This window comes from Bombina bombina, chromosome 2 (genome assembly GCF_027579735.1).
Source record: "Bombina bombina isolate aBomBom1 chromosome 2, aBomBom1.pri, whole genome shotgun sequence".
Classification (NCBI taxonomy): Eukaryota; Metazoa; Chordata; class Amphibia; order Anura; family Bombinatoridae; genus Bombina; species Bombina bombina.
Window position 1 is genome coordinate 917539572 of NC_069500.1, and position 27068 is coordinate 917566639.

Sequence of the window (27068 nt, forward strand, 5' to 3'; positions counted from 1 at the left end):
ATGATTTTTTTTTGTATAAAGCACAATTTTTCCAATTCCTTATTTTTTATGCTTCGCACTTTTGTCTTATCACCCCCACTTCTTGGCTATGCGTTAAACTGATTTGTGGGTGTGGTGAGGGGTGTATTTATAGGCATTTTGAGGTTTGGGAAACTTTGCCCCTCCTTGTAGGGAATGTATTCCCATACGCTACTAGCTCATAGACTCTTGCTAATATGAAAGAAATGAATTATCAGGTAAGTTCTTACATAAATTATGTTTTCTAGGCAATTTGGCGCCCAGGGCAAAATTAGAAAATTGGCGCCCACCCCCCCCCAACAAATTCTAAACTCTATAATCAGATATATACAAACTAAACAAAAATGCACAAAAAAACCCAAATAGCAATAGTTTAATTTTCAGACTCTATTAACAGGAATAGTCTAGTCAAAATTAAACTTTCATGATTCAGATAGAGCAGCAATTTTTAAGCAACTCTCTAAATTTACTCCTAATATCAATTTATCTTCGTTCTCTTGGTATCTTTAATTGAAAAAGCAAGAATGTAAGCATAGGGGCCGGCCCATTTTTGGTTCACCACTTGGGTAGCACTTTCTGATTTGTGTCTAAATGTAGCCACCAGTCAGCAAGCTCTAAACAGGTGATGAACCAAAAAATGAGCCGGCTCCTAAGCTTAAATTGAAATAAAGGATACCAAGAGAACAAAGAAAAATTGATAATAGAAGTAAATTATAAAGGTGCTTAAAATTGCATGCTCCTGTCTAAATCATGAAAGTTTAATTTTGACTAGACATTTCCATTAAGGTCACCAACATCCTCATCAATTCAGCCTAGAACAGGTGCAACAATTTTTTAGAGCTCCAAGAAAAGACGCCCTACTGAATGGAATTACTTTTTGGTAGGAGTAATCAATGGCAAACCAGTTTTGCACACCATAAAGGATGGACTATAGAGTTCTATATACTATTGAAAGCAGAAGGTACCATAAAGAAAATCATATATACATGCCTATTGTGTGTGCGCATGTATGTATGTATATATATATATATATATATATAACATATATTATAACACACACACACATATAATATATATATATATAATATATATATATAAAACACGCACATATATATAAATATATATATATATATAACATGCAAACACATAGTATATATATATATATATATATATAAATATGTGTGTGCATATATATATATATATATATATATATAAAATATATTTTTTATAATTTTTTTTTACACATCTAAGTTTATTTCATCTGTTATTTTAAACTTGATAAGGAAGAAACCTTCAATAATTAGGAATGTGAAAAACATACTAGTGCAGACATCATTGCTAAGGGCTGTAAATCAATAATACCAGCCCATCCACATAACCCTCCTCGCCTCTACAGAGCTCTTAGGAAAACATAACATTTAAAGAAAAAATTAACCCCATGTCGCAAAAGGGGGCGACAGTATACTACATTGGAATACACTGCAGCCTTTTCTTGCAGACAAGGGGTTAAACTGTGTGATCTGATTCTGGATGTTACCCGGCCCAGCCAGGCCCAGTGTTAGTACCTGCTGAGGCGGACTGAAATGATTGAAAGATCACTTACCGACCCACTTACTAAGCTGTAGTCGTGTGTAAACTACAAATTAATCATCATACTACTGTATAAGTGACTGTATGTGTATATATAAATAATAATATTAATATTGTGTATATATATATATATATTAAGGCTCCTCTTAGACCAGACCATCCATCACCATTCACCAGAACCTCTCGGTCAGTCACCTACCTGCTGCCAGTGCCGGCCACCTGCTGAGTCGCAGCCTCCTCAGTCCAATCATGATTGCTATTTGCTTGCAGTGCTCTCCCCCTCCGGCCTCGGCTCATGGAATATGTGAATGCGGCCTGGCCGGGCCCAATCCAGACCATGATGATGGAGGGAGGTCAGGTCTTGGTGTAAGTTTTAGGACCCGGCCAGAGCAGACATTATTTTCGGCCTGCCTGCCCTCGTCGCCACCTGCTCCAGCAGCTCCCTGCCCCTCCGCCTCCAACCTGACATGGTCATGTGGAGGACCCGGCACGCGGCATGAGTGTGTAAGCCGCGTGCAGGGCGTGTGTCTACCAGTCTTCGCGCCATCAAAGATTCCATCCAGATTTCATGGGCCCTCCCCCCCATTCTGATTGGCCACACTGTCCGCACATGCGCACTGCTTCCGGGCCCCTGTGACGTCTGTCAGACTCCGATGTCACTCACAGGGGCCGGAAGCAGTGCGCATTTGCGGACAGTGTGTGGCAAATCAGACTGGGGGGGGGAGGCCCAGGAATCTGGATTCGGAATGTTTGTAGATGGTGCGGGCGGCCGCGCTGGCGGCCCTCAAAGAATCCATTCATCCTGATTGCGGGCCGGGCTGATCTGAGTAATTTGCAATTGCCGCACAGCCTACCCAGAGAGACTTATATGATGAGTGACTTACATATAATAAATGTAACACTGCACATACATTTCAAGATTTATTTATTAAATATATTACAAAAAAAAAGTATTAAAAAAAAAAAAAGTTGTCAATTTTTTTTCTATGATGTGGCGTGACGTCGCAGTGGGCGGGGCTAAACTACCATGCGGCCTACCGGGCAAATGCCCGGCATGCCGACCCGCCAGTCCAGGCCTGTGTGTGTCTGAGCTTTTTTGTGTGTGTGTCTGTGTGTTTCTGTGTGTGTGCCTGAGTGTTTTTTTTGTGTGTGGTCAAAGTGTTTTTGGTGTGTGTATCTGTGTGTTTTTAAGTGTGTCTGAGTGTTTGTATGTGTGTGTGCCTGTGTTTGTGTGTGGTCTGCTTTCTGGGGGGAGGGGGGGTGACACCATAACTTACCGCAAAGGGTGACACCAACCCTAGTGACGCCACTGATAACCTGTTGGCATTCAACACGTTTTCTGTTTTATTATTGTATAAAGGAATATTGTAAATAGTCTTTAGCATTTCTAAATTACAACACACTATGTTTATATTGTTAGCAAATAATGTAATCTGAGAAGCCGCTTCACATAAAGAAAGAAAAAAAGCATTTTAACTTTCTGTAAAGAAATATGTTTAAATAAAGTTGCGCTGGAAAAAAAAACCTAACAGGTCGCATACGGAAGTGATCACATGTGCAGTAAATATGCGAGACTGTAACTTTGTATCCCATAGATATAGCATCCACACGGGTGTCAATGTGTGAGCGATTACTGTAAATGTCATTTTAGTCATTTTTTTTTTACTGAAAATCGTAACGTACCAAACACCAAGTGAAGAATTACGCGAGAATCCTAGGAAGGTAATTAAGATTCCATCTAGTGGTAGAGTTGTGGAATTACAGGTACTCATTTTACAAGTGCATTTTGCTTCAAACCTAGGATCCCGGTAGGTTTTCTGCTTATTGTCATGTTACTACGGCACTTTACTGTCTAATGCTTTAGAAAAAAGTAAAACGTTTGTACAAATATTGCATGGTAAAGTTTAGTGACTGCGCCCTCTTTTGATTAAATTTACATAATGTTTACTTTCATAATCAATGAACATTTGCAAATCAAAATTAATACACAATATTTTTGTACATTATCCGATGTATTAGGGAAACCAGTCCATTCTTAAAATAAAAATATATTAGAAGTACATTTAAGATAAAGTATCTGATAATAGTTGTTTAAGATGGTATAACTAAGCAGTAATAGGCTGTTGCTGTAGTGTGTGTACAAAGCTTGACATTTCCACTCGTCCACTAGCCCCGGTTGAGTTAAAAAAAAAAAATGGACTTTTCCCTATCTTGACCATTAAAGGGACACTAAAGTAAAAACAAAAAAAACTTTCATGATTTAAATAGAGGAAAGTAATTTAAAAAAACTTTCCAATTGACTTTTATAACCAATTTTACTTTGTTCTCTTGGTATTCTTAGTTGAAAGCTAAATCTAGGAGGGTTCATATGCTAATTTCTTAGACATTGAAGACTGCCTCTAATCTGAAAGCATTTTGACAGTTTTTCACCACTAGAGGGAGTTAGTTCATGTGTTTCATATAGATAACATTGAGCTCAGGAATGTGAAGCTCCTAGGAGTCAGCACTGATTGGCTAAAAATGCAAGACTGTCAAAAAGAACTGAAACAAGGGGGGCAGTTTGCAGAGGCATAGATACAAGGTAATCACAGAGGTAAAAAGTATATTATAACTGTGTTGGTGTATGCAAAATTGGGGAATGGGTAATAAAGGGATTATCTACCTTTTTAAACAACAAAAATTCTGGTGTTTACTGTCCCTTTAAAGGGGACATAATACTCATATGCTGCAACTACCAACCGATGTAACAAGCTACCCCAACCTTATGTCTCTGCACCCTAAACCTATAGACTGTGAGCTTTCCGGAGCAGGGCCCTCTTCCTCCTGTACTAGATTTGTTTAGTTTTGTTATGTTTTGTATTTTATCAAAAATCTTTGTCATTGTATACCCCTATCATTGTACCCAGCGTTACGGAATTTGGGCGGCGCTATACAATAAATGATAGTAATAATATGCTAAATCACTTGAAACTGATGCAGTATAACTGTAAAAAGCTGACAGGAAAATATCATCTGAGCATCCTCTATGTAAAAAAGGAAGATATTTTACCTCACAATTTTCTGTGTAAAAAGTTATACTCAGCTGCTGCCCAGCTGCAGGTAAAAAATAAATAAAGAAATGAACAGCAGCCAATCAGCATCAGCAGTGCTAAGGTCATGAACTCTTTTACTGTGATCTCATGAGATTTCCACTTAACTCTCATGAGATTTCATAGTAAACTTCCTTAAACTGAATAGGGAAATAATATGAGTGTGCATGAAAGCTCACTCCTTAGCTGTCCCGGGACAGACATATTGATTTGCTGCTTAAAGTCCTTTGCAATGGGGTTTGAATACTTAGGACATTTTGAGGTAAAATATCTTTCTTTTTTACATAGAGATGTTCAGGTGATATTTTTCTAGTCAGCTTTTTACAGCTATGCTGCATCACTTTCAAGTGTTTCAACATTTGGGTATCATGGCCCTTTAAGTGACCTAGTAACCTTTTCCTCAGGGCTAATAGCTTTTAACAAACAAGTGAAGAAAGAAGGCTCAAATTTCGGATCCGATCATCCGTTGTGCAAGCGTGGTGACGGGGTGAGCACTATAATGAGGCAACTACGGGTAAGTCGGGTAGTCCAAAACTGTTAGGCGCGGTGCACATCCAAATGGAGTGAGCAAGCCGAAAGCACAAATAGAAAAAGAAGCGGCAGCACTCAGGTAGCTCAAAAGTAAAAAAATATACAGCTTTATTTAAAAATTAATTTAGAAACACAAGCGTCTGAAGAAAGGAGATTTAACTCTTACGCATTTCGTGCCCTGCGGCACTTAGTCATGGAGCTTTTAACCTCTGACTAATAAACAGTGATAATTTTTCCATCCCTGAATGATGTGTGTTGGTGTGTTAACATAAAAAACATCCCATATAGTCCTGGTTTCCTCTATTTTCTTATAATGAAAATTCAACTATACACTGACCCCCAAAAAGTATTAAACCTTCTTCTGTTTAAATGGCATAAAGAAGCAATCATTAAATGGTCTAATGTGCTGCAATTATTTATTATTGCACTATTGTTTGCACAGAACTATGTGTCTGAATCCTACAAAAGTGTTAAACTAGTACTAATGAAACTCCTGATGACAATGTTCTGCTGATCTACCATTTGATATTCCACTCTTGATTGAACCTGTGGCTGTGCTCCAGATCAGTTTAAGGAGTAAAGAAACTGACCATAGTCTGAATAACTCCCAGTCCCTTGCTAACCCAGTAACTATTAATCTGTGACCTTGTAATGCATCACTGTTTAGATAGTGCTAAAATTATTGTAAAAATCCCACTCCTTATAACAACCAAAATGTAGCCACCAATCAGCAAGTGCTACCCAGTGATCTGAACCAAAAATGGACCAGCTCCTACGCTTACATTCCTGTTTTTTCAAATAAAGATACCAAGAAGAAAAATAATAGGAGTAAATTAGAAAGTTGCTTAAAATACATGCTCTATCTAAATCATGAAAGAAAACAATTTGGGTTTCATATCCCTTTAAAATACTTAGTTACAGCGAGGAGAGAGAATCTTCAGAGAAATTGTTAAAGGGATGTTGTAGTGAAACATGGTATCTTAAAAAGAAACATAATAAACTTTATCCATAATATAATCTAGAAAAGACAGAATAAAAGGTTATTTGTTTTGTAAACTTTTTGTGTCCAATAACTGATTCATTTCCCCTTTTACTGTGTCCTGTCCCTGAATCACATGAATCTGGTGCAAAAGAGATACCTCTCAGATGTGAAACACACCAGAATCCAGTCATCTGATTGTAATTCAGTGTGGAATGTGTTTACAAGCCGAATACTTATTCCGTTTGCAGCTCCTTCATTTTTCCACCAGCTATTAGAAATGCCTCAATCAGGATTGTGCTCTTATTTGTAATATCAGATTTTACCTTTCTTGTACTCTACAAGAATCAGTGAACATTCACAGATCATTTCACAGCTGTATTGCGTGATTTGGGTAAGACACCAGTGTTTTTCCACAGACAATTTTTTTGTAGGCAGTGTAATATTTTCTAATATTATATAATGTTCTGCTATCCAAAGCACATATTAATTTACTAATTATATATTTTTTAATATTAGGTAATTTTAGCTTAATATTGGCTAATATTTTAGCTGGGGTGGTCAGTAAAATCAACCGGTGGTGCTCCCGCTACAAAGGTCCTGGGGAGAACACTGCAAACACAATACAGTGCAAAAAAAGTTTACATTTATGCAGATTTTATAAACATTTAAATGTGTTTCATGACATATATAATCTATTCTAAAACACATTAATAATATATAGCATTGCAGCCCCTGCAACATTGTAAAGTTCGTACTCTTATCATGCACAATACAGCTGTAAAAAAGTTGGCAACATTGCCTGATCAGTAAATGTGGAGCTTGACTTATTGTGTGCCAGTAAGGAGTTTATCCCCTTGTGCCAATTGGACACTGTTTCTACATCACACTGTACTTTGCGTAGAGTACTGTGTTGACGTAAGTACCTAAGTCCAACAATGTGGCACATGCCTGCAGCTATATGAAAGCCAGATGGCCCCTACAGACAGTGACACAGACAGCACACACTCTGAAGGGGAGGAGGGAGGGATCGGTGCCTACACTATGGAAAAGGGGATATTTAGAGAGGCGGGGGCCCCACAGTGAGATCGCTTGAAGTGGGAGTGGGGGATCACTGTGCACTACAGGAAACATAATAAATAAATGTAAACCCCCCCACAATTCCTCCCCCCAGACTGCACACTGGCATATTGCCAGTAACAAATATGGAGGTGCAGGGGAAAGCTATTTATGAGAGATCAGGGAGGGTGAGGGGGATCCCTTACACTACAGAAAATAAATTATTAAAAAACAAACAAACAAAACCTCTCACTGCAGACTGACTGCCAGTACCAAAGATGATGTGACCAGTGGGAGGGGGAGGAAGAGAGATGTTGGGAGGGATCAGGGAGTTGGTAGGTGTAAGATGGGAGGGTAATCACAACACTACAACACATTTTACCCTTAACAGCCTAACGGATTAGCCCTTCACTGCCAGGAATTTCAGAGGTGAGTGTGCGCAGCTGCAATTATCGCCTTCTAATTTCCAAAAATCAAAGGCAAAGTCATGCATGTTTATCATTTCTTAGCAAAGGGGATCCTAGAGAAACTTTTACGAGCATTTGTCTTATGACGGCAGTAAAGAATTTTAGTTTGAAACCCAAAGCTTGTAAAAAAGATAACACTTTTTTTATGGTGGCATAAATATACTAAATGTGCCTAGATCAGTACCTTGGGTTGTCTAGTTTAAATGTATATATAGTTTTGGGAACAATTTGGGCAGTTCTGCTATACCAGGAGTGTCCAAAACTTTGCTCTCCAGAGGTTTGGAAACTACATTTCCCATGATGCTCAGCTAGATAAAATGCTGGCTGAGCATCATCGGAAATGTAGTTCCAAAACCTCTGGAGAGCAAAGTTTGGACACCCCTGCGCTATACCAAATGAGGGCTACCCCATTGCATCATTTTAGATATAGCTGCAGATGAAGAACAATACTGTATATACTTGATTGTCTTGGCTGATGCTAATGGACACATTTTGAGATATTTATTTTTACAGTTTGAAGACTACAGGTTTGTGTGGAATGTGACAATTAATTAATTATATATATATATATATATATATATATATATATATATATATCAGAAAGAATAAAAGGTTTGCGCTGCCTAGCATATAAATACAGTATAATTATATATTTATATATATATATATATATATATATATATTTATTTATTTTTAACTTTTTTTGGTAATTTTTTGTGTGTAAACAGAGTGAAAGCAAAAATGCTAAAAATTGTCCGGTACTTTGGGCATTCTCTGAAATTTATGGTAGTGAATAGATTAAAAAAAAAAGAAAGAGAACTCTAAAATGATCTGCAAGCAGCAAAACAATAGTGTGGGTGGAAACTCGTACCATTGTATTTGTGCTCTGTAGTTTAGTGTCCCTTTTAAAAAAAACTAAATCACAAAGTTAAAGCTTCACCATCTTGCACCATATGTAGAAATGGAAGACAGGTCACCGTTGTTTAGTTTGCTATCTGAAGATGACAAACAAAGAGACTGAAATTATATTTTTCTTTCATGTAATTAGCAAGAGTCCATGAGCTAGTGACGTATGGGATATACATTCCTACCTACCAGGAGGGGCAAAGTTTCCCAAACCTTAAAATGCCTATAAATACACCCCTCACCACACCCACAAATCAGTTTTACAAAACTTTGCCTCCAAGGGAGGTGGTGAAGTAAGGTTGTGCTAGATTCTACGTTGATATGCGCTCCGCAGCAAGTTGGAGCCCGGTTTTCCTCTCAGCGTGCAGTGAATGTCAGAGGGATGTGAGGAGAGTATTGCCTATTGAATGCAGTGATCTCCTTCTACGGGGTCTATTTCATAAGGTTCTCTGTTATCGGTCGTAGAGATTCATCTCTTACCTCCCTTTTCAGATCGACGATATACTCCGTATATATACCATTTCCTCTACTGATTCTCGTTTCAGTACTGGTTTGGCTTTCTACAAACATGTAGATGAGTGTCCTGGGGTAAGTAAGAGTCTTATTTTCTGTGACACTCTAAGCTATGGTTGGGCACTTTATTTATAAAGTTCTAAATATATGTATTCAAACATTTATTTGCCTTGACTCAGAATGTTCAACTTTCCTTATTCCAGACAGTCAGTTTCATATTTGGGATTATGCTTTAATTATCATATTTTTTTCTTACCTCAAAAATTTGACTTTTTTCCCTGTGGGCTGTTAGGCTCGCGGGGGCTGAAAATGCTTCATTTTATTGCGTCATTCTTGGCGCGGACTTTTTTGGCGCAAAAATTCTTTTCCGTTTCCGGCGTCATACGTGTCGCCGGAAGTTGCGTCATTTTTGACGTTATTTTGCGCCAAAAATGTCGGCGTTCCGGATGTGGCGTCATTTTTGGCGCCAAAAGCATTTAGGCGCCAAATAATGTGGGCGTCTTATTTGGCGCCAAAAAATATGGGCGTCGCTTTTGTCTCCACATTATTTCAGTCTCATTTTTCATTTGCTTCTGTTGCTAGAAGCTTGATGTTTGGCATTTTTTTCCCATTCCTGAAACTGTCTTATAAGGAATTTGATCTATTTTGCTTTATATGTGTTTTTTCTCTTACATATTGCAAGATGTCTCACGTTGCATCTGAGCCAGAAGATACTACAGGAAAACCTCTGCCCTGCTGGATCTACCAAAGCTAAGTGTATCTGCTGTAAACTTTTGGTAGCTATTCCTCCAGCTGTTGTTTGTATTAAATGTCATGACAAACTTGTTAATGCAGATAATATTTCCTTTAGTGATGTACCATTGCCTGTTGCAGTTCCCTCAACATCTAAGGTGCAGAATGTTTCCTGATAACATAAGAGATTTTGTTTCTGAATCCATAAAGAAGGCTTTGTCTGTTATTTCTCCTTCTAGTAAACGTAAAAAGTCTTTTAAATCTTCTCTCTCTACAGATGAATTTTTAAATGAACACCATCATTCTGATTCTTTGGACTCTTCTGGTTCCAGAGGATTCTGTCTCAGAGATTGATGCTGATAAATCTTCATATTTATTTAAGATGGAATTTATTCGCTCTTTACTTAAAGAAGTACTAATTGCTTTAGAAATAGAGGATTCTAGTCCTCTTGATACTAATTCTATACGTTTGGATAAGGTTTTTAAAGCTCCTGCGGTTATTCCAGAAGTCTTTCCTGTTCCTAATGCTATTTCTGCAGTAATTGCTAAGGAATGGGATAAACTTGGGTAATTCATTTACTCCTTCTAAACGTTTTAAGCAATTATATCCTGTTCCGCCCTGACAGGTTAGAATTTTGGGACAAAATCCCTAAAGTTGATGGGGCTATTTCTACCCTTGCTAAACGTACTACCATTCCTACATCAGATGGTACCTCGTTTAAGGATCCTTTAGATAGAAAATTGAATCTTTTCTAAGAAAAGCTTATCTATGTTCAGGTAATCTTCTTAGACCTGCTATATCATTGGCTGATGTTGCTGCAGCTTCAACTTTTTGGTTGGAAACTCTAGCGCAACAAGTAACAAATCGTGATTCTCATGATATTATTATTCTTCTCCAGCATGCTAATAATTTCATCTGTGATGCCATTTTTGATATTATTAGAGTTGATGTTAGATTTATGTCTCTGCTATCTTAGCCAGAAGAGCTTTATGGCTTAAGACTTGGAATGCTGATATGGCTTCTAAATCAACTCTACTTCCATTTCTTTCCAGGGAAACAAATTATTTGGTTCTCAGTTGGATTCTATTATTTCAACTGTTACTGGTGGGAAGGAACTTTTTTACCACAGGATAAAAAATCTAAAGGTAAAAACAGGGCTAACAATCGTTTTCGTTCCTTTCGTTTCAACAAAGAACAAAAGCCTGATCCTTCGTCCTCAGGAGCAGTTTCAGTTTGGAAACCATCTCCAGTCTGGAATAAATCCAAGCCTGCTAGAAAGGCAAAGCCTGCTTCTAAGTTCACATGAAGGTACGGCCCTCATTCCAGTTCAGCTGGTAGGGGGGCAGGTTACGTTTTTTCAAAGAAATTTGGATCAATTCTGTTCACAATCTTTGGATTCAGAACATTGTTTCAGAAGGGTACAGAATTGGTTTCAAGATGAGACCCTCCTGCAAAGAGATTTTTTCTTTTCCCATGTCCCAGTAAAATCCAGTGAAAGCTCAAGCATTTCTGAATTGTGTTTCAGATCTAGAGTTGGCTGGAGTAATTATGCCAGTTCCAGTTCCGGAACAGGGGATGGGGTTTTATTCAAATCTCATCATTGTACAATGAAGGAGAATTCCTTCAGACCAGTTCTGGATCTAAAATTATTGAATCGTTATGTAAGGATACCAACGTTCAAGATGGTAACTGTAAGGACTATATTGCCTTTTGTTCAGCAAGGGAATTATATGTCCACAATAGATTTACAGGATGCATATCTGCATATTCCGATTCATCCAGATCATTATCAGTTCCTGAGATTCTCTTTTCTAGACAAGCATTACCAATTTGTGGCTCTACCGTTTGGCCTTGCTACAGCTCCCAAGAATTTTCACAAAGATTCTCGGTGCCCTACTGTCTGTAATCAGAGAACAGGGTATTGTGGTATTTCCTTATTTGGACGATATCTTGGTACTTGCTCCGTCTTTACATTTAGCAGAGTCTCATACGAATCAACTTGTGTTGTTTCTTCAAGATCATGGTTGGAGGATCAATTTACCAAAAAGTTCTTTGATTCCTCAAACAAGGGTAACCTTTCTGGGTTTCCAGATAGATTCAGTGTCCATGACTTTGTCTTTAACAGACAAGAGACGTCTAAATTGATTACAGCCTGTCGAAACCTTCAGTCTCAATCATTCCCTTCGGTAGCCTTATGCATGGAAATTCTAGGTCTTTATGACTGCTGCATCGGACGCGATCCCTTTGCTCGTTTTCACATGCGACCTCTTCAGCTCTGTATGCTGAACCAATGGTGCAGGGATTACACGAAGATATATCAATTAATATCTTTAAAACCGATTGTTCGGCACTCTCTAACGTGGTGGACAGATCACCATCGTTTAATTCAGGGGGCTTCTTTTGTTTTTCCGACCTGGACTGTAATTTCAACAGATGCAAGTCTCACAGGTTGGGGAGCTGTGTGGGGATCTCTGACGGCACAAGGAGTTTGGGAATCTCAGGAGGTGAGATTACCGATCAATATCTTGGAACTCCGTGCAGTTTTCAGAGCTCTTCAGTTTTGGCCTCTCCTGAAGAGAGAATCGTTCATTTGTTTTCAGACAGACAATGTCACAACTGTGGCATACATCAATCATCAAGGAGGGACTCCACAGTCCTCTGGCTATGAAAGAAGTATCTCGAAATTTTGGTTTGGGCAGAATCCAGCTCCTGTCTAATCTCTGCGGTTCATATCCCAGGTGTAGGACAATTGGGAAGCGGATTATCTCAGTCGCCAAAACGTTGCATCCGGGCGAATGGTCTCTTCACCCAGAGGTATTTCTTCAGATTGTTCAAATGTGGGGGCTCCCAGAGATAGATCTGATGGCCTCTCATCTAAACAAGAAACTTCCCAGGTATCTGTCCAGATCCCGGGATCCTCAGGCGGAGGCAGTGGATGCATTATCACTTCCTTGGAAGTATCATCCTGCCTATATCTTTCCGCCTCTAGTTCTTCTTCCAAGAGTAATCTCCAAGATTCTGAGGGAATGCTCCGTTTGTTCTGCTAATAGCTCCGGCATGGCCTCACAGGTTTTGGTATGCGGATCTTGTCCGGATGGCATCTTGCCAACCATGGACTCTTCCGTTAAGACCAGACCTCTGTCTCAAGGTCCTTTTTTTCCATCCGGATCTGAAATCCTTAAATTTAAAGGTATGGAGATTGAACGCTTGATTCTTGGTCATAGAGGTTTCTCTGACTCCGTGATTAATACTATGTTACAGGCTCGTAAATCTGTATCTCGAGAGATATATTATAGAGTCTGGAAGACTTATATTTCTTGGTGTCTTTCTCATCATTTTTCTTGGCATTCTTTTAGAATACCGAGAATTTTACAGTTTCTTCAGGATGGTTTAGATAAGGGTTTGTCCGCGAGTTCTTTGAAAGGACAAATCTCCGCTCTTTCTGTTCTTTTTTCACAGAAAGATTGCTATTCTTCCTGATATTCATTGTTTTGTACAAGCTTTGGTTCGTATAAAACCTGTCATTAAGTCAATTTCTCCTCCATGGAGTTTGAATTTGGTTTTGGGAGCTCTTCAAGCTCCTCCGTTTGAACCTATGCATTCATTGGACATTAAATTACTTTCTTGGAAAGTTTTGTTCCTTTTGGCCATCTCTTCTGCTAGAAGAGTTTCTGAATTATCTGCTCTTTCGTGTGAATCTCCTTTTCTGATTTTTCATCAGGATAAGGCGGTGTTGCGAACTTCTTTTGAATTTTTACCTAAAGTTGTGAATTCCAACAACATTAGAAGAGAAATTGTTGGTTCCTTCATTATGTCCTAATCCTAAGAATTCTAAGGAGAAATCATTGCATTCTTTGGATGTTGTTAGAGCTTTGAAATATTATGTTGAAGCTACGAAATCTTTCCGTAAGACTTCTAGTCTATTTGTTATCTTTTCCGGTTCTAGGAAAGGCCAGAAAGCTTCTGCCATTTCTTTGGCATCTTGGTTGAAATCTTTAATTCATCTTGCCTATGTTGAGTCGGGTAAAATTCCGCCTCAAAGAATTACAGCTCATTCTACTAGGTCAGTTTCTACTTCCTGGGCGTTTAGGAATGAAGCTTCGGTTGACCAGATCTGCAAAGCAGCAACTTGGTCCTCTTTGCATACTTTTACTAAATTCTACCATTTTGATGTATTTTCTTCTTCTGAAGCAGTTTTTGGTAGAAAAGTTCTTCAGGCAGCGGTTTCAGTTTGAATCTTCTGCTTATGTTTTTTGTTAAACTTTATTTTGGGTGTGGATTATTTTCAGCAGGAATTGGCTGTCTTTATTTTATCCCTCCCTCTCTAGTGACTCTTTTGTGGAAAGATCCACATCTTGGGTAGTCATTATCCCATACGTCACTAGCTCATGGACTCTTGTTAATTACATGAAAGAAAAACATAATTTATGTAAGAACTTACCTGATAAATTCATTTCTTTCATATTAACAAGAGTCCATGAGGCTCCCCCCTTTTTTGTGGTGGTTATGATTTTTTTGTATAAAGCACAATTATTCCAATTCCTTATCTTTCTATGCTTCGCACTTTTTTTCTTATCACCCCCACTTCTTGGCTATGCGTTAAACTGATTTGTGGGTGTGGTGAGGTGGGTGTATTTATAGCATTTTAAGGTTTGGGGAAACTTTGCCCCTCTGGTAGGAATGTATATCCCATACGTCACTAGCTCATGGACTCTTGTTAATATGAAAGAAATGAATTATCAGGTAAGTTCTTAATAAATTATGTTGTTTTTGTTTTTCTTAGTTACATTTCCTTTAAAAAATAAATAAATTAATAATTTCTTTCCTTTTGCAGCTTGTTTCTGAGGATGTTTTTCTGTCTCTGATGAACGCTCTTTCCGAAGCATCCCTCAATGAAGTCCGTAGTGATCAAATGCTGCTTGTTTCTAGATATGCGCACTCAAGAGCTTGTGGGACTCTAAATTTTAAAATCGTCAACCAAGGTTTGACGCATTATACAAATCTCCCATCTAGTTTTCTCAACTATCTACAGGACTAAGATTCTCTCACATACCCCAAGTCAGATAGGGTCTGTGCCACAAAGAACTCTCTATTGTCGGACGCTTCCCTTGCTCAGTTGCGTCCTACAGGCCCTGAACACCATGGGTTCGGCTGGTATGACAGCTTAACAGACTCTACACCTGTTCATTTGGCTGAAAAGCTGCTTATTAATCTTCAGGAAACTACGGGGATGCCCTGGTGGCTGAATATTGTTTGCACTACTATAGTATTAAGGTCAGCAGTCACTCTTCCTTTGTTGTGTATCAGGATGTACATAATATCTAATGGTGAGTACAAACTCTTTATTGTTTTTTTGTATTTTGTGGTTGAAAATAATGAAATAGTTAATTTGTTGAAGCATTTCAAACACTAAGATCTAATTCTCTTTAACCTGTTAAATCTGTTTATAGGACATTACATTTTTTCAATTATTAATGTTTTAAAGAAACTTTTATGTAGGTATAAATATGCAACACAGCAAATGTATACAGGATCTTAGATTTTGTTCCCTTATTCATCATCCTTTAAAAAACATTTACTTAACAAGACCCTTAACCCCTTGTGCACCAGGGGCGCGATCCGATATAGATCGCAGTTTGCGGCGCAAGCGAGGGAACCCGCGTCGCCCGCAGTTTCAGCTCGCAACTAGAGCTATCCCATATATGTCGCCGTCAGATGCTAACGTGCCGTAAGTCTGACAAAACAGCGATGTCAGAAATCTGCGCAAGTACAAATTTCTGGCGTCGCCCAGTGACTTGCGGCACGTGTAGAAACTGCCGGCGCACTACAAAACCTGACTAAAGTCTAAATCACCCGCACTGTCGAAACACGCCCTCCCTAACATAGCCCGACACGTACTAACCCTCTATCCGCTATCCCCCCTCACTATCCTAACAATAAATCTGTATTACCCCTAAACCGCCGCCGCTCCTAATAAGTTATTAACCCCTAAACCGCCGCCAGCTATATTAAATCTATAACCCCTAAAGTGAGCCCCTAACACCGCCGCCATCTACCTTACCTACCCCCCTAAGGTGAGCCCCCTACCCGCCGCTATTTTAAAAATTATTAACCCCTAATCTAATCCCCCTACCCCGCCGCCATCTATATTAAATTATTTAACCACTAAAATACTAAACTATCCCTACACTAAACCTAAGTCTAACCCTACAAATAGCCCTGAAAAGGGCTTTTTGCGTGGCATTGCCCCAAAGTAACAGCTCTTTTGCCAGCCCTTAAAGGGCTTTTTGCGGGGCATGCCCCAAAGTAACAGCTCTTTTGCCAGCCCTTAAAGGACTTTTGGCGGGGCTTTGTCACAAAGTAAACTGCTCTTTTTGCCTACAATCTACATCCCCCTACACCGCGGCCACCTATAATAAATGTAATAACACCTAATCTAATCCCCCTACACCGCCACCAGCTATATTAACTATATTAACCCTAATTATATTAGGGTTAATAAGTTAATATCGTTATTATATTATATATATATATATTAAGTATAATAACCCTATCTAACTCTAACATCCTAACTAAACTCTTATTAAAATAAATCTAATATTAATATTATTAATTAAAATATTCCTATTTAAATCTAAATACTTACCTGTAAAATAAATATTAACCCTAACATAGCTACAATGTAATTAATAATTATATTGTAGCTATGTTAGGGTTTATATTTATTTTACAGGTAATTGTTAATTATTTTAACTAGGTATAATAGCTATTAAATAGTTATTAACTATTTAATAGCTACCTAGTTAAATAATTACCCAATTACCTGTAAAATAAATCTAACCCTAAGTTACAAATACACCTACACTATCAATAAATTAAATAAACTACAAATATCTATCTAAAAATACAAATAAATAAACTAAACTAAATACAAAAAAAAAAAAAACTAAATTACAAAAAATAAAAAAAGATTACAAGATTTTTTAAGCTAATTACACCTATTCTAAGCCCCCTAATAAATAATAAAGCCCCCAAAATAAAAAAATTCCCTACCCTATTCTAAATTAAACAAGTTCAAAGCTCTTTTACCTTACCAGCCCTAAAAAGGGCCTTTTGTGGGGGGCCAAGACCCAAAGAAAACGTAGCTCTTATGCCTGCAAAAAAAAAACAATCCATCTCCCCCACATTACAACCACTACCCACATACCCCTAATCTAACCCAACCCCCCCTTAAATAAACCTAACACTACCCCCCCTGAAGATCTCCCCTACCTTGTATTCACCCCGCCGGGCAGAACTCCTGATCCGATCCGGGCGATGTGTTCCAGCAAGCGGCAGTGAAGTCTTCTTCCATCCGGGCGATGTCTTGAAGCAAGCGGCAGAGAGTCTTCTTCCATCGGCGACGTCTTCAAGCAAATCGGCATCTTCAATCTTCTTACTTCGCTCCTCCGCCGCGGAGCATCCTTCCGGCACAACGACTTCCCGACGAATGAGGTTCCTTTAAATGACGTCATCCAAGATGGCGTCTGTCGAATTCCGATTGGCTGATAGGATTCTATCAGCCAATCGGAATTAAGGTAGAAAATCTGATTGGCTGATTGAATCAGCCAATCAGATTCAAGTTCAATCTGATTGGTGATTGGTTCAGATTTTTCTACCTTAATTCCGTTGGCTGATAAGAATCCTATCAGCCAATCGAAATTCGGCGGACGCCATCTTGGATGACGTCATTTAAAGGTACTCATTCGTCGTTCAGTCGGTCGGCCGGGATGATGCTCCGCGGTGGCGGAGCGAAGAAAGAAGATTGAAGATGCCGCTTCATGGAAGATGCTGCCGGAAGGAAGAAGACTTTGCTGCCGCTTGGAGGAAGACGTCGCCAGGAGGAAGATTCTTCTTTTCCGCTTGGAGGAAGACATCGCCCGGATCGGATGAGGAGTCCGGCCCGGTGTGGTGAAGACAAGGTAGGGAGATCTTCAGGGGGGTAGTGTTAGGCCTTTTTAAGGGGGGTTTGGGTGGGTTTAGAATAGGGGTATGTGGGTGGTGGGTTGTAATGGGGGGGGGTATTGTATATGTTTTAAATGCAAAAGAGCTGAATTCTTTGGGGCATTTTAAGGGCTGGTAAGGTAAAGAGCTTTGAACTTTTTTTAATTTAGAATAGGGCAGGAATTTTTTTTTATTTTGGGGGGCTTTATTATTTTATTAGGGGGCTTAGAATAGGTGTAATTAGCTTAAAAATCTTGTAATCTTTTTTTTATTTTTTGTAATTTAGTGTTTTTTTTTTTGTAATTTAGTTTAGTTAATTTAATTGTATTTTTAGATAGATATTTGTAGTTTATTTAATTTATTGATAGTGTAGGTGTATTTGTAACTTAGGTTAGGATTTATTTTACAGGTAATTGGGTAATTATTTTAACTAGGTAGATATTAAATAGTTAATAACTATTTAATAGCTATTATACCTAGTTAAAATAATTAACAATTTACCTGTAAAATAAATATTAACCCTAACATAGCTACAATGTAATTATTAATTATATTGTAGCTATCTTAGGGTTTATTTTATAGGTAAATATTGAATTGTATTTTAAATAGGAATATTTTAGTTTATTTTAGTTTATAATATGAATTAGATTAATTTAATATAAATTTAGTTAGGGGTGTTAGGGTTAGATAGAGTTAATATAGTTAATATAAATACTATAGTAACTATATTAACCCTAATATAATTAGGGTTAATATAGTTAATATATATAATGTAATAACTATAACTATAATATACTTAGGGTTAATATAGATAATATAGCTGGCGGCGGGGTAGGTAGATTAAATTAGGGGTTAATCATTTTAATAGAGATGGCGGCAATGTAAGGGGCTTACATTAGGGGTTAATCATATTAATATAGCTGGCGGCGGTATAGGGGGATTAGATTAGGGGTTAATAATTTTTATATAGGTGGCGGCGGTGTAAGGGGTCAGATTAGGGGATAGATAAGGTAGATGGCGGCGGTTTTTAGGGGCTCACAGTAGGGGGTTAGTTTATGTAGATGGCGGCGGGGTCCGGGAGCGGCGGGTTTTAGGGGTTAATAACTTTATTAGGGATTTTGGGGGGGGGGATCACGATTGACAGGTAGATAGACATTGCGCATGCGTTAGGTGTTAGGTTTTATTTATCAGATCGTGGGTGACAGGTAGATAGACATTGCGCAATTGCGTTAGGTGTTAGGTTTATTTTCTAGCTAGTTTAGGGAGTTACGGGGCTCCAATAGTCAGCGTAAGGCTTCTTACGGCTGCTTTTTGTGGCGAGGTGAAAAATGGAGTAAGATTTCTCCATTTTCGCCACGTAAGTCCTTACGCTGCATATTGGATACCAAACTGCGCTGGTTTGGTATACCTGCCTATGGCCCAAAAAAACTCACGGGCGACGGCAGAAATATACGGGCGTAACTTCTAGGTTACGCCGTATATGTGATACCAAAATCAGCGTAAATATTGGCGTCGCCGGCTTTTGCGGGCGACGATTTTTATCGGATCGACCCCCAGATTTTGTGTGTCAATAGATCTGTTGCATCATACTCTTACCCTAGCTAAAAAACTACTTCTAGATGAGAATAAACTAACAACACCCCCCATAAGCCCAACAATGGCATAAAGAAATAGGGGAAGATTTAGACGTACTGGAATGGAAACAGGTTATAAACAATACCAAATCTTCCACCTCCTACCAAATTAATTGAACTAAACTATAAAATTATCACAAGATGGTATTCAACACCCTCTCATATTAGAAGCATCTATCCCAATTCCTCATACAGATGCTGGAGGGGGTGTGGCACTAGGGGCACAATGATTCACATTTGGTGGTCTTGCCTGTGCCTCTCTACCTTTTGGACGTCAGTAGAGAAATTTCTCAAATTACTTTTTAATGATTCATTCATACTTACTCCTAAGACTGCTTTACTCAATACCCACCCTAAATTTCCATGTAAAATAAGACTCAAATTACTACAATTCTCATTTAACTCTTCTAGGCTCCTAATTGCAAAAGCATGGACATCACTAGTTCCCCCTTCCATTCCTGAATGGATAAAACATGTAACTGATACTCTGTCTCTGGAAAAAATATGTTGTTTTTTTTTTTTTTTTGGTACAAAATTTAAACATGTTCTATGATATACAATTCTATTGGAGGACATTTCATAAATTTAAAAACTCTACCACAACCACTCACTCAGCACCGATAATTAATATGCTGGCAGCCTCTCCCCAGCTCAATCTTTCTCACTATTTCTTTATGAACCTCCATAACTCAATGTAAACTCCCATACTATTTGTCATGTTCTGTCTCAGGATAATTTTGTGAGAGCCTCATTGTCTGGAACAGTTGCTTTAAATGAAGATTAGTAGAAGCCATATAGATTGAAAAGATATCAGGTTTATTTAAATAACAAAATACTTTGATTAAGCAAATACTTGCAGGGTATTTTTAATATATACTATTCAGGTATGTTTTGTCCACATACGCCAGGAGTGGAAAGGAACAAACAAGTAAGCACAGATGCAGATTCAAAAGGAAAGTCTTTCTCCTGGTAATAACTGAAGTGCAGGAATTGCACAAGGCAGGAATCAAACTTGTAAACAGGTAGCAGGTTTAAAGGTTACGTCTTTGTCCTGGTAATAACTGAAGTGCGGGAATTGCACAAAGCAGGAAACAACCTTGTAAACAGGTAGCAGGTTTCAAGGTGAAGTCTTTCTCCAAAAATGTACTGAAGTACAGGAAACTGGTTCTGGCTTGTAACAAAACAGAAACAATGTCAAGACAATATGCAGCCTAACAGCCAGCCTTAAATAGGGAGGTTTTGTACAGGATTGGTTCTGAGTAAATCCAAAATTGAGAGCACCTGTGTTTTGCACAGGTGTAATTACAAGTAAGACAAGTACTCATTTCACAGATCTTTTAAATTGCATGCTATTGCACTTGAAACTCCTAAACTGCTAGAACTGGCTGTGGCTCAACATACAAGCAAACAGAGTAGTAAGCACAGAGCCACAGGTTCAAATCCCTGCACAGCCCTTTAGAGCAGAATGCCTCCCAGACCTTTTCTTTTTCTTTTTAGTCTGGAGGCTGGTTCCTGACACTATTATTACAACTAAAGGACTGTAACATGCCTCACTCTTCACCCTTTTCTCCTTTCCTTGCACCCCTCACATGTTATCCCAAATTTCTTCCTTCTTTGCATCTTTAACCTTAGTTTCCTCCTCTCTTTAACTGGCAATTTGTTAAACCATAAGAGTCGGCTCGCTCTCAGTGATTAATTCTGTAACTAAGCTTTGCACTAGATTCATGTCTATTTTAGACCATGCAAACTCTTCATATCAAGATCAAACATCACATTAAATCCACTGTTATTTGTGGACTTTTTATAACTTAATGCCCACGAGGAGCCTCCACCAACTTTGTCATCAACACCTTACTTCTTTCTGTGATACTGAAGAACACCACGTGTTTGATACTTTATTCCATTATTCATGTATATTGTTATATCATATATATATATATATATATATATATATATATATTATATATATATTCTTGATTTATATTGTCAAAACATCAATAAAAAAGTATTAAATGTAAATTGAGACTCACATTGCTGACCATTATGGTCAACTCAGCAAAAAAACTTATCCCGAAAATTGGAAATCACTGCACCTCCCATCAGTTAACACTTGGAGAGAGATAACCTCCCATTCTCTCCAGCTAGAAAAACACCACTACACACACAGTAAACGTCTTGGATGATTATCAATCCATTTTGTTCCTCTGGGAAGAATATCTAAATCAAGCACCACCACAACCTGAATACACTTCATCTTCCTCACGTCCCCTCTTGTACCCACAAGCACTCTAGACCAAATGCATATATAACTCCTCAACCACTTGTCCAACAGCTTGCAAAACCAGATAGCATTAGATATGCTTGGAATCAGTCAGCCGAATGATTATCCTATTAATGAACGTTTATTATATATCCCAACTCCTTTACAGCTGACACTTTAATGCTTTCCTGCTAGAACAGCATTGCATAATATTTATCTTATGTTGTTTTTGTTCTTTGTATTTCACTGTTATGTATCGTGTCATCGCAAACAACTTTGTAATGTGACCTTCTTTCAGTCGGTCTCAGTCATACGGATTTTCTCTTTCCAGTGATTTGTTTATATTGTTTGCTTTAACTTTAGTAAAGCTTTTTTTTTTTTTTTTAAAAGAAGAAAAGTCATGACAAGACAAAAAAAAAAATATTTAAAAAAAGACTAAAATTGCAAGCTTTTGTTGCTGAAACGTGTGGGAAATATAGGGAATGATTAATGTTATTAAGAATATTATTAATTTCCATACAATCACTACCTGAAGTACTAAAGGAGATTAAACAGTACAGTTCAGTCTCCAACTTCCATCTCAACCTAAACAAATCCAGAACAAAACATTACCGGACCCCAAACAAACTTTAACCTAATTAAGAAAGCCAGTCCCATAAAAGTAGTTTGAAATCCGCTACCTAGGAATAATCATTAACCAACTCTGCAAGGCCTAATTGAATCCAGTTACAAAAAACTTAAAGAAGTAATAGTCACTGACCTATTACGTTGGAAAAAGAAAAACATTTCATGGCTAGGACGTATTAACATAGTCAAAATGAATATTTTACCTAGAGCTTTATATATTCTACAAACTATTCCTATTTCACCAACCCACACATCCAATACATACAAAATGCAATAGAAAAATACATCTGGCAGGGAATAAAACCCAGAATAAACAAACACACACTATACAAATCCCGTTCTACAGGCAGGACGGGCTTGCCAAACCTACATACGTACAGACAGGCCATCCTACTACAGCGAATCACTGAATGGTGTCAAAACCTATATCATAAGGCATGGGTAAAACTTGACGCAGACATTCTAAACTGTTGCAGTTTGGGTTCCCTAGCCTGGATCCCACAGAAACATAGACCTCCCTTACCTGCCTCCTACCCACTAATAAAAGAGACTGTAACAATTTGGGACAAAATCTCTGCTACACAGAGCAACATTTCATCCCCAATTTCCCCTCTAATCCCGATACGTGATAACCCGACTATGGGCGTTCAAACCCCTGCAACACTAGCTAAGCATACACTACCATTAAGCAGAATAGCCATCTGCAATGTATTGGCCCAGAATAAACTAAAAAACACAACAAGACCTCAAAGATTGGAACCTAGCCTTTTTACCTCCTAGTTTCACTGTGCTCAACTTTCACATTATATTGCCTCACATAGACACAAACCCTTGATCCTCAGACCACTGACACCATTTGAAACCCTTTGCATATAATCATCCCGCCAAAACACCTTATCTCACACATCTATGATCTGCTCCAACATAATTGTCTCAACAACCTCCCCTCGTATGTGCAGGGCTGGCATAAGGAGCTGGGACAAGAATTTGAACCTAAAATGTGGAGTAAAATCTTCGATATCACTAAAAAATGCTCAATCTCAGCCAGAACCCAAGAAGCTCAGTACAAATTTCTGAGCAGATGGTACCTAACCCCCCAAAGAGAAAAAAAGATATACCCCAACACGATGGGGAAGTGCTGGAGGGGCTGCGGATGTGAGGGATCAATGCTACATGTTTGGTGGAGCTGCCCCAAGCTAGAGGGCTTCTGGAGAGAGGTCTTCGCTGAAATTAACAAAAAATTAGAAATATCAATTCAGCACTACTGCTCTACCATGGTCTTCCAAAATTCAATAGCATACAAGATAAATCACTCTTCATTATAATGCTAAATGGAGCAATGACACTGATTCCCAAAAGATGGAGACTTTATCCCTAGTCTTTCAGACTGGAGGAAATTAATCACTACTCAGCTTTAACTTGAAAGATACCATTATTTTAAGATAGGAAAACCTGATCTACACAAATGTTTCTTACATGGGAAGGCATTTCGCTTTAATTTAATTCAATAACCAGAGAGACACAGCAACACTCCCCGACACACTACATACCCAACAACCCTCTTTTTCCCTATTCACCCTCTCCCCTAGAGAACGGCTTGCCCCCATTTCTCCTTAATGCCTCCCCCCCTCTAGAACTGAAACCACCCCTGGTTACCCTTAGCCCTACCCCTCTACCCTTTAAAAGAAACAGATTGTGAATGTTATAAGATAAATGTGTTCTTTTTCAAACTGTTCTACATTGTTTGTTTAGAACTATAGTTAAAAAATGTTAAAACAAATGCAAAAAAAACCCCTCAAGACCTAAATGAACTATACGTCCTGCTGGAGACAATCTTCCCCTCCATCGGAGGGATGGCAACTCACTGTCTCAGAGACATTTGCAAATTCAAGATCACTAGTTATGCCATCAGAGACTCTCTTGAAGGACTTGATATATACAGTTTACTTTGTACCTATATCTGTAACTATTTTGAGTTTATCAATAAAGATTTGCATTTAAAAAAAAAAGATTATTAATTTATTCTTACTAAATTGTGATCTCAGAATAGGATAGGATGGATATGATTATTAAATGAAGCCAACAACAAGGACCCTGGTTTCAATCCATCAGTATTTACTGTGCCGAAGCAACATATTATTTTTGGGTTTGTTTTTTTAATTTGTCAGAGCATGCATTTATGCATTACTAATACTAATGTGCATGTGTTCTGTTTATATGAGCGCTAGAACACTTACAATTCTGACCACTTTTCCAAACGAACAAATTCAAGTCTATTGTCATTCTCTAACCTTTTTTTGTTTTGGCCCCAGCTAGGTGGAAAATTTGCAGACTGAAATAGACAGCTTAGCAAAACAACTCCGCTATGAAGTGGCTGTTTATGGAAAGCAACATGGCTGGTCTGATAAAGTTGCTAAGTAAGTTCTGTTTTACACCTTAAAATCAAACGGTAACTTCTTTAGGTATAGTCACAAACCAGAAAAAATGCCCTGAGAGTCGTATATATCAGAATGTGTTTTGATGTACCTTCCCTTCCTTTATCCCTAAGTGACGGATGTCTTGTTCGTAAAAACAAAAAGTCCCACAACGTTCTTTTTGCTTATTTCTTTTTAATTTTCCACTATTGGACAAGCATACCACAAATTGAATGCTCTCCGAGTTATTAGATTTTTTTTTTGTTTAACATTTAAAACTCATCCTTGTAAGTCAAAGTGACTGTGCTGACCTTTAGTAATTGCCTTGTTCTGCTATACAAAAATAAACAGATGAATCTTATGTCTGTGTGTGTGCTTTCAGATATTGCAAGTATAAAAATTGGTAAAAATGTTGAATCTGTGGGACCTTTTAAAAGTAGATATCCCATAGAAGAATCAATACATATGCTGTTTATTAACCCCTTAATGACCGCAGCACTTTTCCATTTTCTGTCCGTTTGGGACCAAGGCTATTTTTACATTGTTGCGGTGTTTGTGTTTAGCTGTAATTTTCCTCTTACTCATTTACTGTAACCACATATATTATATACCGTTTTTCTCGCCATTAAATTGACTTTCAAAAGATACCATAATTTTCATCATATCTTATAATTTACTATAAAAAAACATTATAAAATATGAGGAAAAAAATGGAAAAAAAAACACATTTTTTCTAACTTTGACCCCCAAAATCTGTTACACATCTACAACCACCAAAAAACACCCATGCTAAATAGTTTCTAAATTTTGTCCTGAGTTTAGAAATACCCAATGTTTATACGTTCTTTGCTTTTTTTGCAAGTTATAGGGCCATAAATACAAGTAGCACTTTGCTATTTCCAAACCACTTTTTTTCAAAATTAGCGCTAGTTACATTGGAACACTAATATCTTTCAGGAATTCCTGAATATCCATTGACATGTAAATATTTATTTTTAGTAGACATCCCAAAGTATTGATCTAGGCCCATTTTGGTATATTTCATGCCACCATTTCACCGCCAAATGCGATCAAATAAAAAAAATTGTTCACTTTTTCACAAATATTTTCACAAACTTTAGGTTTCTCACTGAAATTATTTACAAACAACTTATGCAATTATAGCATAAATGGTTGTAAATGCTTCTCTGGGATCCCCTTTGTTCAGAAATAGCAGACATATATGGCTTTGGCTTTGCTTTTTGGTAATTAGAAGGCTGCTAAATGCCCCCCTGCGCAAAATACGTGTATTATGCCCAGCAGTGAAGGGGTTAATTAGGGAGCATGTAGGGAGCTTCTAGGGTTAATTTTAGCTTTAGTGTAGTGTAGTAGACAACCCCAAGTATTGATCTAGGCCCATTTTGGTATATTTCATGCCACCCATTTCACCGCCAAATGCGAATCGAATTAAAAAAAACGTTAATTTTTTCACAATTTTAGGTTTCTCACTGAAATTATTTACAAACAGCTTGTGCAATTATGGCACAAATGGTTGTAAATGCTTCTCTGGGATGCCCTTTGTTCAGAAATAGCAGACATATATGACTTTGGCGTTGCTTTTTGGTAATTAGAAAGTCGCTAAATGCTGCTGCGCATCACACATGTATTATGGCTAGCAGTGAAGGGGTTAATTAGGTAGTGTGTAGGGAGCTTGCAGGGTTAATTTTAGCTTTAGTGTAGAGTTCAGCCTCCCACCTGACACATCCCCCCCCCTGATCCCTCCCCAACAGCGCCCTTGCCGCCCCCACCCCACTATTGTCCCCGCCATCTTAAGTACTGGCAGAAAGTCTGCCAGTACTAAAATAAAGATTTTTTTTTTTTTTAACCCCCTTAACGACACGAGTCGTACAGGGTACGTCGCACACAACCTGGTCTTTAAAGACCAGCGACGTACCCTGTACGACTTTGGGGATTAAAGCGGCTGGAAGCAATCCTGATCGCTTCCAGCCGCTTTTACGGTTATTGCAGTGATGCCCTCGATATCGAGGCATCCTGCAATAACCTTTTTCCCCCATCCGATGCAGAGAGAGCCACTCTGTGGCCCTCTCTGCACCGGCATCGATGGCCGCAATCGTTGGTGGGTGGGAGCTGACCGTGGGAGGCGGGGTGGGCGGCCATCGATGAAAAACTGAAGAGAGAGGGGCGCGGGATCGGGGGGCGGGATAGTCGGGAGCGCGCACGGGGATGCAGCGGCGTGCACAGGGGGTGGCGGACGGGCGCGTGCAC

General features: G+C 38.4%; 1 protein-coding gene across 1 annotated transcript in view; it reads left to right on the forward strand.

Annotated features, from left to right (window-relative positions):
* Positions 1–1857: 1857 nt before the first annotated feature.
* LOC128647377 (cytochrome c oxidase assembly protein COX18, mitochondrial) overlaps positions 1858–27068 on the forward strand; it is a 49555-nt gene continuing 24344 nt past the window's right edge. Inside the window, 4 exon segments of the mRNA XM_053700162.1 lie at positions 1858–1974; positions 14720–14867; positions 15015–15216; positions 24702–24806. Coding sequence (XP_053556137.1) covers positions 1858–1974; positions 14720–14867; positions 15015–15216; positions 24702–24806 — 572 coding nt within the window.